The following is a 13,050-nucleotide window of genomic DNA, read 5'->3' as shown; positions in this document are numbered from 1 at the left end:
TAAGTTTTCAGACAAGAAAATGAGTAGTTTTCAATTTTAAAAAATTGATTTTCCACCCTAAATAGGAGAGTTAAATTTTTATTTAAAAAAATTAATCGTCAACAAAAAAAAACGAATTTTTATTAAAATAGTTCAACCTTGTACCAGTTAATTGATTTTTTACCTTTAAAGTAGTTACATTTTCAACAAAAAATATGAATTAACAATTAAAAATGTAATAGAGGAATTAATAACTGAAAACGATCAAGTTTAAGCCAAACATTGATTGTTTAAGTGTTGAACCACAGAAATTAATTTTTTTTTACTAAAAAAAAAAAACGAATTTTCAACCTAAAATAGAATAGTACAATTTTTAATAAAAAAAATTAATTTTTACCTTTAAAGGAGTTACATTTTCAACAAAAAATATGAATTAACAATGAAAAATGTAATAGAGGAATTAATAACTGAAAACGGTCAAGTTTAACCCAAACATTGATTGTTTAAGTGTTGAACCAAAAAAATTAATTTTTTTTACTAAAAAAAAACGAATTTTTAACCAAAAATAGAATAGTTCAATTTTTAGTAAAAAAAATTAATTATCATCACAGAAGAAATATAAATTTTCTACGAAATAGTTCAATCTTGTAACAAATAAAATTAATTTTTACCTTTAAAGGAGTTAAAGTTTCAACGAAAAATATAAATACAATGAAAAATGTAATAGTTGAATTTCCAACTAAAAACTACCAATTTTCGGTCAAAAATGGAACAGTTAAGTTTTTACACAAGAAAATAAGTAGTTTTCAATTTAAAAAAATTAATTTTCCACCCCAAATAGGAGAGTTAAATTTTTATTTAAAAAAATTAATCGTCAACAAAAAAAACGAATTAAAAAAAATAGTTTCAATATAATAAATTTTTACCTCGAAAAAAAAGAATTTACAGTGAGAAATGAGAAATTAAAAACTTTACAATCAATTTTTAAATCAAAAATTAATTACTTACGTTTGCAGCCCAGAAAATTAATGCTTAAATAGAAAGAATTAATTTTTCATCTAAAATAGAAGAGTTAAATTTTTCGTACAAAAATTAATTATCAGAAATAAAAACACGAATTTTTATGAAAATAGTTCAATCTTGCACCAATAGAATGAATTTTCGTCTTTAAAGTAGTTAAATTTTCAACGAAAAAATGTGAATTTACAATGAAAAATCTAATAGATTAACTGAAAAGGTAAATTTTCAGTCAAAAATAGATTATTTAAGTTTTCAGCCAATAAATCAATATTCAACCAGAAAATTCATTTTTAAACAAAAATTGTATAGTTAAATTTTGTTGAAAAAAAATTGTCAATAAAAAAAATCGAAAAAAAATCGTTTAATATTATAACAATGAAAGGAATTTTTACCTTTAAAGTATATAGTTAAATTTTCTACGAAAAAAATGAATTTACAATGAGATAAGTAATAGTTGAATTTTTAATTAAAAACTATCAATTTTCAGTCGAAAATTAAATGGTTAAGTTTTTAGCCAAGAACATTAATTTTCAACCCAAAATAGAAGAGCTGAATTTCTACAAAAAATTAACTATCACAAGCCCTTCAAAAAAACGAATCTTCATGAAAATAGTTCAATCTTGCAACAATAAACTGAATTTTGACCTTGAAAGTATATAATTAAACTTTGAACGAAAAAAGATGAATTTGAAATGAAAAATATAATAGTAGAATTTATAATAGAAAACGATCAATTTTCAGTTGAAAGTGGATTAGTTATGTTTGCAGTCAAGAAAATTAATATTAAAATAAAAAATAAATTAATTTTATAACCAAAATGGAAGATTTACATTTTTAGTAGCAAAAATTAATTATCAACAAAAAATGAAACTTTATGAAAATAGTTTAATCTTGGACGAATAGTCGAATTTTTAACTAAAAACTATCAATTTTCAGTCAAAAATAGATCAGTTAAGTTTTCAACAAAAAAATTAAGTTTTAACTAAAAAAAAAATTTTAATCAAAAATAGCATAGTTTAATTTTTATTAAGAAAATTAATTATCATTCAATAAAGCGAATTTTCAACAAAATAGTTCAGACTTGCACCAATAAAATTAATTTTCACCTTTGAAGTATATAGTTAAATTCTCAACAAAAAAAGATGATTTTACAGTGAAAAACATAATGATTGAATTTTCAACTGAAAAGATCAATTTTCAGTCAAAAATTTATTAGTTAAGTTTTAAACTAAGAAAATTAATATTCAGCTAAAAAAATGAATTATCAACAAAAGAAAACGAATTTTTAAGATAATAGTTAAATTTTCAACCAAAAAAGATGAATTTATCATCAGAAATGTAATAATTGAATTTTGTATTAAAACATATCAATTTTCAGTCAAAAATGGATTAACCGACAAAACTAATTGTTAACTAAAGAAACGAATTTTCAAGAAAATAGTTCAATCTTGTAGCAATGTTTGGACGGCCCCATTAATAATTAAATTTTATCGCAGTTTAATAAGTGCTTTTCAAGGAGTCTTTAGAACTTTAGATAACTTATTCAAACTGTGTCAGAAAACTGGGAAACATGTGTAAAAAATTGAATTTTCGCGCCACGTCTTAGCAAACCAACCAATCAACGATCGAAATGTCATCGAATTATGATTCCACCGGGAAGAACCAATCAGAGCGCGCCAGCTGGGATTCCGGGCTTTTGACAGAATCCAACGTGTATAAAGTTGCCGTTCGCTGAGACACCCACAAAAAACGTTGAAACTTCCTCTTATAAAGAAGATTGCGGCAAATTCCTACGGTTTTAATATCACGTGTAAAGTGAAATTTAATTGATCAATAATATTCCGGAAATTCGTGTGTTTTTTAAACAGTAATCTATCAAACTAAATTTTTATTTACGTCCTCTTTCCACGTAAACAAAATTCAAGAAAATCTTTTTTTGAGTTTTTTTTTGTTTACATAGCACTGTTATCCATATTTTCCTTCTAAAATTTCTAGATTTTTATTTTATTTTGCATAATCCCACTCTTTCAATTGTCTTAATAAAATTGCAATAAGCTAACCTCAATTTCACTTTTCTGTTTTTTTCGATTCACGTATGATTCTGCTCGGAAAATATATCACATATGTAGTTAGTTAATAAAATAAATTAATAATCAAATTTGTTATTTTTGTTTTAAAAGCAGAAAAATGAAGCCAGTTTTATTTCTATTTTTGGCAATTGCTGGTTATTGCAGTGTTTCTGCTTTGAAAGAAGGAGATTGTGAAGGTAAGTTAAAGAGTTATTTTAACTAATTATTTTCAGGTGAAAAATGATTAATTTTTATATTATAATCGGTTTCACTAAAAAAAAATATGATTCTAAATCTGGAAGCGCGTGAAATTGCAATCCTTCCGAACATTGAAAAAGTTTCAATTCTGATTCAAATCCTGATTTCCACGCGATGCCGATCTTGTTTTAAAGTTTATTTTAGTATTAAATACTAAGCACTAAATAAAATTTAATATGGTAGAAATAACACTGGTCTAGAATTTTGAGAAAATTTTAGAAATAGAATAATATGAAGATAAAATTTTGAAATATTCTAAAATATTTCACAATATTGCAGAAAAAAAAACTTATAAAATCTCAGAACATGTTACAATATTGAGTTAAAAAATTACATAATTCTCTAAAACATTAAAAAATAGTTTAAAAAACAGCAGGTAATTTTAGAAATTAGAACATAATCTTGAAACCTTCTGGATTATTAAAAAAAAAATCAGAGTACTCCAAAACAGTAAATAACATTCCAGAATAAGACTAACCAAAAATATTTTTCCTACACAAGAATACATTTAACAAAAAATATAACAGTCAGTAAATAAAATTCTTTCTGCGCAAATATTATGTGTGAAACGTTTCGTAAAGAGAACAGATTTTACACAAACGATTCACGATCGGGAATATAAAATCAGATTTCACACTCTTTCCCTTATAATTGTGGTAATTGACTTTCCACGAAAACAGGAGAATGATAATATCCTAAATAAAATAAGTTCAACAACATAGTTGAATTTTCAACCCAAAACGATAATTTTCAACAAATAGAGTTGAGTTTTCTGACTAAAAGGACGATTTTTTTTAGAAAAAATTTCAATTATAAAGCCGGAAAGATAAATTTTCAACAAAAAAAGTTAATTTTCAGGAAAGAAAGATGAATTTTCAAAGCAAAAGGATGGCTTTTATATCGCAAAAGACGAATTTTCAACAAAACAGTTACATTTTTAAATAAAACAGATTACCTTCTAACAAAATAGTTGAATTTCTAACCTTATAGTAGAATTTTCAATCTATGAAGATAAATTTCTGAGAAAAAGTGGAATTATGAACCTGAAAAAGTATTTCTTAACAAACCAAATGCGAATATTGAACGTTGGTAATAATTTTTTAAGTGTTCGTATAGGTACAAAGAATATTAATTTTAGACCGAAAATTTGTATTTGCAACGAAATTGTTAACCTTTCAAACAAAAAATATGAATTTTCAACAAAATAATCGAACTTTTAAACAAATGGTTTAATTTTCAATTCAAAAAGATAAATTTTCAACAAAACGTGATGAATCTTTATGTGGAATACTTTAATGTTCAGTTTAAAAAAATGAATTTTCAAACAAAAAACAATGAATATGCAACGCTGCAAATGATTTTTTAAACTGTTTCTGTAGATACAAAGAAATAATATGAATTTTATACAAAACATTTGTATCTATTATCAAATAGTTGATTTTTGAAGCAAAATCGAAGAATTTTTAATCAAAAGGTTGAACGATCAACAACATATTTTAATTTTCAACCGAAAAATGAGAATTTTTTCAAAAATAATTATATTTTCCACTAAATAATAAAATTTATAACCAAAAAAGATACCATACATTTGTATGTACAACTAAAGAGGTTAACTTTTATCAAAAGAGACATATATTCAACAAGATAGTCCAATTTTAATCAAATAGTTGTATTTTCAACCTACAAAGATAAAATTTTAACGAAATGGTTCAATTTTAGAACAAAAAAAGATTAAACTTCAACGAATTCTGGGACAAAAAGGATGACTTTTTAAGAAAATCGTTGAATTTTTAACAGAACAGTTTAGTTTTAAAAAATATATTTAACTCACAAAGATGATTCTTAAACAAATTAGTTGAGTTTTCAACTAAAAATATAAATTTTCAATCAAAAGTAATAAATATTCAACCAAAGATGGAATTTTTAACAAAATATTTACATTCTTAACCAAAGAGATGTATTTTAAACTAAAGTTATAAATTTTCAACAACAAAAAATAAATTTTAAGCAAAGATGTTCTACTCAAAAACTGTTTGATTTTCTGCCAAAAAATACGAATATTCTACAAAATACATCAAGTTTCGAACAAATAATTAAATTTTCTATCAAATTGTTCAATTTTTGAGCCGAAAATCAAGAGAGAAAAAAATGTCAACCAAATTGTGGAATTTTTAAGGCAAACTGGCGAATTTTCTACAAATCAGTTAAATTTTTAACTACAAAATTATTACATTTTCGACCAATAAAATGAATTTTTAGCAAAGTAGTACAATTTTTTGACCAAAAGAGATAAATTCTCACCGAAAAATTGAATTTTTAAAATAAAAATGATCGATTTTCAGTCATAATAGAATAGATAAATTTTCAGTTAATAAAATAAATTTTCAAATAAAAAAAAGGTGAATTTCCGACAAAAAGTTGATTTTTTTTAACAAAATAGTTCAATTTTTAACAAAATAATTCAATTTTATATATTTATACATGTAATTAAATTTATGTAAAATCTGTTTAGTGTAGAAAAAGTTTTACAATCTCATATTTTTATTCAGAATATCTGTGTTTTAAATATATTCACACAGAATATTTTGCATAGAGCAAGAAAAATATTTAATTAACACGAATAATTATTTCATTAGATGTATCAGTTACTCTGCTTTATTGAGTATTATTATTTAATAATTATATTTATACATTATTTATGTATTGATTCATTTATGGGTTTTAATATTTTTTTTGTAGAATATATTTTTTGTCCGAAAAATACAGTTTCTTGAAAATATTTTGTTTAGGAACAGCGTTTTCCCTTCAGTCATTCAAAATTTCTATCTACCTGATTTTAATTATCGCGAAATTGTAAAGGTTTTTTATTTAAAAAGATTCAAATGCATGCATCGCTCAAATTTTAATTTATTCTCAATTTCCTTCTTTTTTGTAGTTTGTGTGGCCACCTTGAACAAATTCGCAGCAACGTTGACAGATGAGGATAAAAAAGATCCAAAAACGATTGAAACGAGATTCAAAAGTTTCTGTAAAGGAAGCAAATCAAAAGAAAATAGATTCGTAAGTATAGAATAATGAATTATGATTTTTAAAAGATTTTTGAAGAAATGAAAAGTTATTTTCTGATTTTATTTAAATTTAGTGTTACTACCTCGGAGGGCTTGCAGAATCTGCGACTGGAACTTTGGGAGAAATTAGCAAACCTCTTTCTTGGTCAATGCCAGGAGATAAAATCTGCGAGAAACTTAAAAAGAAGGATGCGCAGATCTGTGATTTGAGATTCGGTAAGAAAAAAAGTATCAAAATTCGAATATTCAAGATTTCCCCCTATTCTCTAAAAAAAATACATCCATTTTTAACCAAATAGTTGAATTTTCATCCAAGAAGATTAATTTTTTTGCCAGAAAAGACGAATATTCAAGCACATTATTACATGCATTTTCACTTAAATAGTTTAAACAATGGTGGTGATGTTAATCAAAATTTTATTCCATATTTTTTTTAATTTGTAGTTTTTTGTTTCAACAAATTTGGTGATATATAGTTGAATTACAAGCTAAAACAGATTAATATTCAGCAAAACAATCGCATTTTTAACCATAAAAATTGATTTTATACCAAAAATACGAATCTTCCTCAAAATACATACATTTTTGAACAAATAATTAAATTTTTTTACCAAATTGTTGAGTTTTTAAGTCGAAAATACCAATTTTTTGCAAAAGCTTAATTTTTATACTAAATAGTTGAATTCTATACAAAACTGTTGAGTTTCCATTCCAAAAAGACAAATTTTCTAGAAATTTAAAAAAGTGGATTTTCAACTCAAATTATGAATCTTCAACCAACAAAAAAATTAACTTTTGAAAAAGTACTTAAACGTTCGACTTAAAAAGATGAATTTTTAATGAAAAATGTAATAGCTGACATTAAAAAAAAATTATACTAAAAAAATGGATTTTCTACCAAAAAAAGACAAATATTCAACAAAATATATCAATTTTCAACCAAATAGTTAAATTTTCTACCAAATTGTTGAGTTTTTGAGCTGAAAATACCAATTTTTTACAAGTTTTAATTTTTATACTAATGGAATTCTATGCCAAACTGTTGAGCTTCCATTCGAAAAAGACAAATTTTCTACAAAACACTTAAATTTTGAACCCGAAAAAAAGAATTCTTAACAAACAAACAAAAATGTAACCTGTTAGATAAATATTTAAGATAGTAGTTAAATTTTCAATTTAAAAAATTAACTTTCAGCAAAAAAGTGGATTTTCAACTCAAATAATGAATCTTCAACCAAAAAAAAATCAACTTTTGAAAAAGTACTTGAATTTTTAACCATAAAGTTGAATGTTTAGCCTAAAAAGATGAATTCTTAATGAAAAATGTAATAGTTGATATTTTAACCAAAAAATATTATACTTAAAAAAAATTCATTTTTTTACAAAAAAAAGAGAAATATTCAACAAAATATACCAATTTTCAACCCAAGAGTTACATTTTCTACCAAATCTTTGAATTTTTGAGCCGAAAATACTAATTTTTTTACAAAACAGATGAATTTTGAAGAAAAAAAATTAATTTTGAACCACAATTGCATTTTTAACCAAAGAAATTGATTTTCTACCAAAAAGATGAATTTTCAAGGAAAATGTTGAATTTGTGGCTAGAAAAAGTCAATTTTCACAGACAATTGAATTTTGAGCATAAAGTTAATTTTCAACCGAAAAAGATTAATTTTTAATTAGATAATTTGCATTTTTTAACAAATAAAAGTGAATTTTCAAATATAAAAAGATGAATTTTCAAGCTAAAAAGACGAATTTGTTATAAAAAAACCGTTAAATTTTTTATCCTAAAATATGGATTTTTAACAATAAAAAAAGAATTTTCAACTTGTCAGTCAAATTATAAGTTTAGAAAATTAACTATTAACAAAAAAAAGAATAAATTTTGAATTCAAATTATGAATCTTTAACAGACAAAAAATAAACTTTCGAGAAAGTAGTTCAAGTTTCAACGAAAAACTTGAATTGTTAATCAATTTTCAAACAAATAGTTAAATTTTTGACCCGAAAATACCAGTTTTCTGCAAAACAGATGAATTTTGAACAAAAGGAAAACATTTTCAGTAAAAACAGATTGATTTTCAACCGCGGGTTCATTTTTAACCAAAGAACTTGATTTTCTACCAAAAAGATTAATTTTTAACGAAAATATTGAATTTGTTATCCGAAAATGTCCATTTTTATACAAAATGAAATTTGTAATAAAAAGTTCATTTTTGACCGAAATAGTATAATTTGTAATCTGACAGCTGTATTTTCAAAAAATAAAAAAATGAAAAAATTCCATACAAAAAGATGAATTTTTAACATAAAAGGAAATTATCAACAAAATAGTTAAATTTTCAGTTTAAAAAATTAAATTTTAACAAACAAGAGAACGAATTTCAATTTCAAATGATAAATCTTCCACAACAATAACCAAAATGTTCAACCTGTCAGATAAATTTTCAACAAAGTAGTTAAATTTTCAGTAAAAAAATTAGTTTCAAACAAAACAAAAAAAAAGGATTCTCAATTCACATTATGAATCTTCAACTAAAAATAACATCAACTTTAGAAAAAGTAGTTGAACTTGTAACCTAAAAAGATGAATTTCTAATGAAAAATGTAATAGCTGATATTTTAACCGAAAAAGATTATACTTAAAAAAAAATTGATTTTCTACAAAAAAAAAAAGACAAATTTTTAACCCAATAGTTAAATTTTTTACAAAACAGATGAATTTTGAACAAAAAAAAATAATTTTCAATGAAAACAGATTAATTTTGAAGCACGGTTGCATTTTTAATCAAAGTAATCGATTTTATATCAAAAAGATGAATTTTCAACGAAAATGTTGAATTTTTGGCCCGAAAAACTTTTACAGGCAGTTAAATTTTGAACGAAAAGTTTCAACCGAAAAAGATTAATTTTTAATTAGACAATTTGCATTTTTTAACAAGAAAAGGTGAAATTTCTATTAAAAAGTATGAATTTTCAATCTAAAAAGACGAATTTTCTAAAAAATTGTTAAATTTTTAATTCGAGAATATGAATTTTCAGCAACAAAAAAAAGGAATTTTCAATTTATCAGTTAAATTTTCATCAAATTAGTTCAATTTTCATCAAATTAGTTAAATTTTTAGTTCAAAAAATTAACTTAAAAAAACATTTCCACTCAAATTATGAATTTTTAACCAATAGAATTAACTTTTGAGAAATTAGTTTAAATTTGAACCAAAAACTTGAATAGTTAACCTAAAAAGATGAATTTTCAATGAAAAATGTAATGGCTGATATTTTAATAAAAAAAGATTGTGCATTGAAAAAATTGATTTTCTACGAAAAAGACGAATTTTTAACAAAATGCGTCAATTTGTAACAATATAATTAAGTTTTCTACCAATTCGTTGAATTTTCGATTTATTAAAAACCTATCCCGTCTGGTTGCAAATTCAACTATTTGGTTAAAGCTATGTTTCGCTTTTGGTGGAAAATTCAACTGTTTGCTTGAATTGAAAATTAATATGTTTTGATTGAGGATTCAAATATTTGGCTTCTTAATTTATTTAAAATCTCTTAGAAATACTACTCTGTTAAAAGTAGATTTTTTGGGTTAAGATTCTTAATTGAAAAATTCATTTCCTTAGTTGAAAATTGACCTTCTTTAGTTGAACATTAAACTGTTTTATTTAAAGTTAAAATGTTTGTTAAATCCTAATTTTTTATGTTAAAGATTCAACTATTTGGTTAAAAATGTATCTGTTTTCTTGAAACTCTTTTTCTTTAGTTGAAAATTAACTTTTTTAACTAAAGATGTAACTATTCCAGTTTAGATAAAAATATTTTTTTAGCTGAATATTCATCTTCTCAGTATGAAAATTAATCACTTTTGGGGAAGTTTAATCTTTTTTTATGGAAAATTTACTCATTTTTTTAATTGAAAATGCAAGCAGTGGGCATTAGTGATTTGTTCACGTATTAGATAAATTAAAATTTTCGTTTTTATTAATTAAAAAATGCAAAATAATTAAAAAAATTTTGTTAACAAAACAAATATATAGAAAGAAAGAAGAAGAAAGATATGATATATTTTAGATTTTTTAACATTTAAAGTTTTAAAGGAAATTTTTCATTTTTTTCGGCAGTTTTCCCGTTTCCAGCTTTTCCTAAATAAATATTTGTAAGATGATTTATCTGAAATTATATGGAAGTTTACTCAATTTTAAATGCCTATTCAAAGAAGCATATTTTTTAAACAGAAACACTTTTTTAATTGACTTTCTCATTGAATTTTCAATTTTTTTCAGTAATTTCCTGCTTTCCAGCTTTTCTTCAATAATTTTTTTAAAAATTATATAAAAGTTTTCATATTCTTCCAGAACTTCTTTATCTGACTCAGTATTTTTTCTTTAATAATAAAACTTATGAATATTATATTTAATATTTTAAAAATAATTTATATTTTAATAGTAATTATTATTAAATATTCATTGTAAATTCTCCTTTTTTATTGAAAATTTGGTGTAACTATAAACAACTTTTTTTAAAATACCCTTTTTGGTTAAAAATTCAACTCTTTGGTTGAAGCTTAACTTTTTTATCAGACCATGTAACTATTCCAGTTTTAGTAAGCAATTGATCCCATTATCTAAAATAAAAAAAAAACGATTTAGCATTATTTAAAAATATAACATTTCTCATAAAAATATTGTATCTTCTTTTCTGTATGCAAAAAGAAAGGTTAAATTCTTCCGCTAATTCGTGAAAAATTACCCAATTTCCAAGAAAAAGGAAACAAGAAACTAAAAAAGAATTTTTTACGTAAAATGATGTCTAATTTCTTTATCTCTTTCCCTGTTTTTATATTCTTCTAGAACTTCTTTATCTGACTCAGTATTTTTTTTTAATAATAAAACTTATGAATATTATATTTAATATCATTTAAAAAATAATTTATATATTAAGAGTAATTATTATTAAATATTCATTGTAAATTCTCCTTTTTTTCTTAACTATTTTCTTGATCATTCCTTTTTTTATTGAAAATTAATCTTTTTTAGTTTAAAATTAAACTCTTTGGTTGAAACTTAACTTTTTTATCAGACCATGTAACTATTCCAGTTTTTCTAAGCAATTGATCCTATTATCTAAAATAAAAAAAAACGATTTAGCATTATTTAAAAATATAACATTTCTCATAAAAATATTGTATCTTCTTTTTTGTATGCAAAAATAAAGGTTAAATTCTTCCGCTAATTCGTGAAAAATTACCCAATTTCCAAGAAAAAAGAAACAAGAAACTAAAAAAGAATTTTTTACGTAAAATGATATCTAATTTCTTTATCTCTTTCCCTGTTTTTATATTCTTCTAGAACTTCTTTATCTGATTCAGTATTTTTTTTAATAATAAAACTTATGAATATTATATTTAATATCATTTAAAAAATAATTTATATATTAATAGTAATTATTATTAAATATTCATTGTAAATTCTCCTTTTTTTCTTAACTATTTTCTTGATCATTCCTTTTTTTATTGAAAATTAATCTTTTTTAGTTTAAAATTCAACTCTTTGGTTGAAACTTAACTTTTTTATCAGACCATGTAACTATTCCAGTTTTTGTAAGCAATTGATCCTATTATCTAAAATAAAAAAAAAAGATTTAGCATTATTTAAAAACATAACATTTTTCATAAAAATATTGTATCTTCTTTTCTGTATGCAAAAATAAAGGTTAAATTCTTCCCCTATTTCGTGAAAAATGACCCCATTTACCCTTTTTGAGATATTATTGTATATTTTCACTATTGTAAATTAATTTGCAGAGAAACAAATAGACCTAGACACCGTCGACCTGAAAAAACTGAAGGTTCGTGACCTGAAGAAAGTGTTGAACGACTGGGACGAGACTTGTGATGGCTGTATCGAAAAATCCGACTTTATTCAACGAATCGAAGAGCTCAAGCCTAAATATTCAAGAAGCCCAAAGACCGAGCTTTGAGCGGAATTTGGCTCTATAGACTGAATATCCAAAAAATGTCGTCATTAGCTCAGTTGGGATCTTTCGAGGTTTCAATTCGCAGAGAATTTGTGTGCATAATTCTTAGGTCTGTAAATAATTCTGTGCGCGTTTGTGCATTTTAGAGGATAGACCCGGACTATGTTTATTCATTTATTTAATTGTTTATTTATTTTCTGGCGATGAATTCGCCATTCAATCAAGTTTCCATTCCAAAAATCAGCGGTGATAAATATTTCAATAGTTTTAATATTTTCAATTGGACTTTAAATCTGAATTTGAGTTTAGCTTTCACGAGAAGAATTTTTTAAAATGAAATTGTGTGTTTTAAAATATCAGCTAAAAATTGAAGTTTTGTTATCATTTGAGAAAAGTGTAATTTGCAGGTTTTTTTTCTCGATAGTTATAAAAATGTGTGCTGCTCTTTGGCAGAGTGTGTGATTTAACTCCGTGAAACGGCCAGATTGTAATATACAAAATGCCAAATCTAGATTGTTAAAATAATTGCATATAGTTATCATTAATTGTAAGCAATCATTGTGAGACACTCCTGTTTTTCCTAGAGTCAATGCAATCGACGAGAAAGCAGGATGCAATAATTTTAACGAAACTGTTTTTTAAATAAAATTTATTCTTCTTTTATTAAT

The 13,050-nt window shown here is 23.6% G+C and overlaps 1 protein-coding gene across 4 annotated transcripts; it reads left to right on the top strand.

Annotated features, from left to right (window-relative positions):
• The first annotated feature begins 2,698 nt into the window (after window positions 1–2,698).
• LOC117174166 (mesencephalic astrocyte-derived neurotrophic factor homolog) lies at window positions 2,699–13,050 on the top strand. Of its 4 annotated transcripts, none has more exons than XM_033363004.1 (5): window positions 2,699–2,809; window positions 3,183–3,265; window positions 6,262–6,386; window positions 6,469–6,610; window positions 12,210–13,050. In XM_033363004.1, exons 2-5 carry the CDS (start codon window positions 3,187–3,189, stop codon window positions 12,383–12,385), a joined length of 522 nt encoding a protein of 173 aa, XP_033218895.1. In that variant the 5' UTR covers window positions 2,699–2,809; window positions 3,183–3,186; the 3' UTR covers window positions 12,386–13,050. The 4 variants fall into 4 exon arrangements, with proteins under 4 accessions (XP_033218895.1, XP_033218887.1, XP_033218905.1 ...); XM_033362996.1 differs by having other exon boundaries at window positions 3,180–3,265; XM_033363014.1 differs by having other exon boundaries at window positions 2,708–2,866; window positions 3,180–3,265.

The sequence above is a fragment of the Belonocnema kinseyi genome, chromosome 1 (genome assembly GCF_010883055.1).
Source record: "Belonocnema kinseyi isolate 2016_QV_RU_SX_M_011 chromosome 1, B_treatae_v1, whole genome shotgun sequence".
Lineage (NCBI taxonomy): Eukaryota > Metazoa > Arthropoda > Insecta > Hymenoptera > Cynipidae > Belonocnema > Belonocnema kinseyi.
Note: the sequence above shows the minus strand (reverse complement) of the source record. Positions and strands in the feature narration are given on the sequence as shown.

Coding starts and splice junctions, on each gene's coding strand:
- LOC117174166 (XM_033363004.1), top strand. CDS start 3,187: ATGAAGCCAGTTTTATTTCTATTTTTGGCAATTGCTGGTTATTGCAGT. Junction 3,266..6,261: donor GAAAGAAGGAGATTGTGAAG/GTAAGTTAAAGA, acceptor TCTTTTTTGTAG/TTTGTGTGGCCACCTTGAAC. Junction 6,611..12,209: donor GATCTGTGATTTGAGATTCG/GTAAGAAAAAAA, acceptor ATTAATTTGCAG/AGAAACAAATAGACCTAGAC.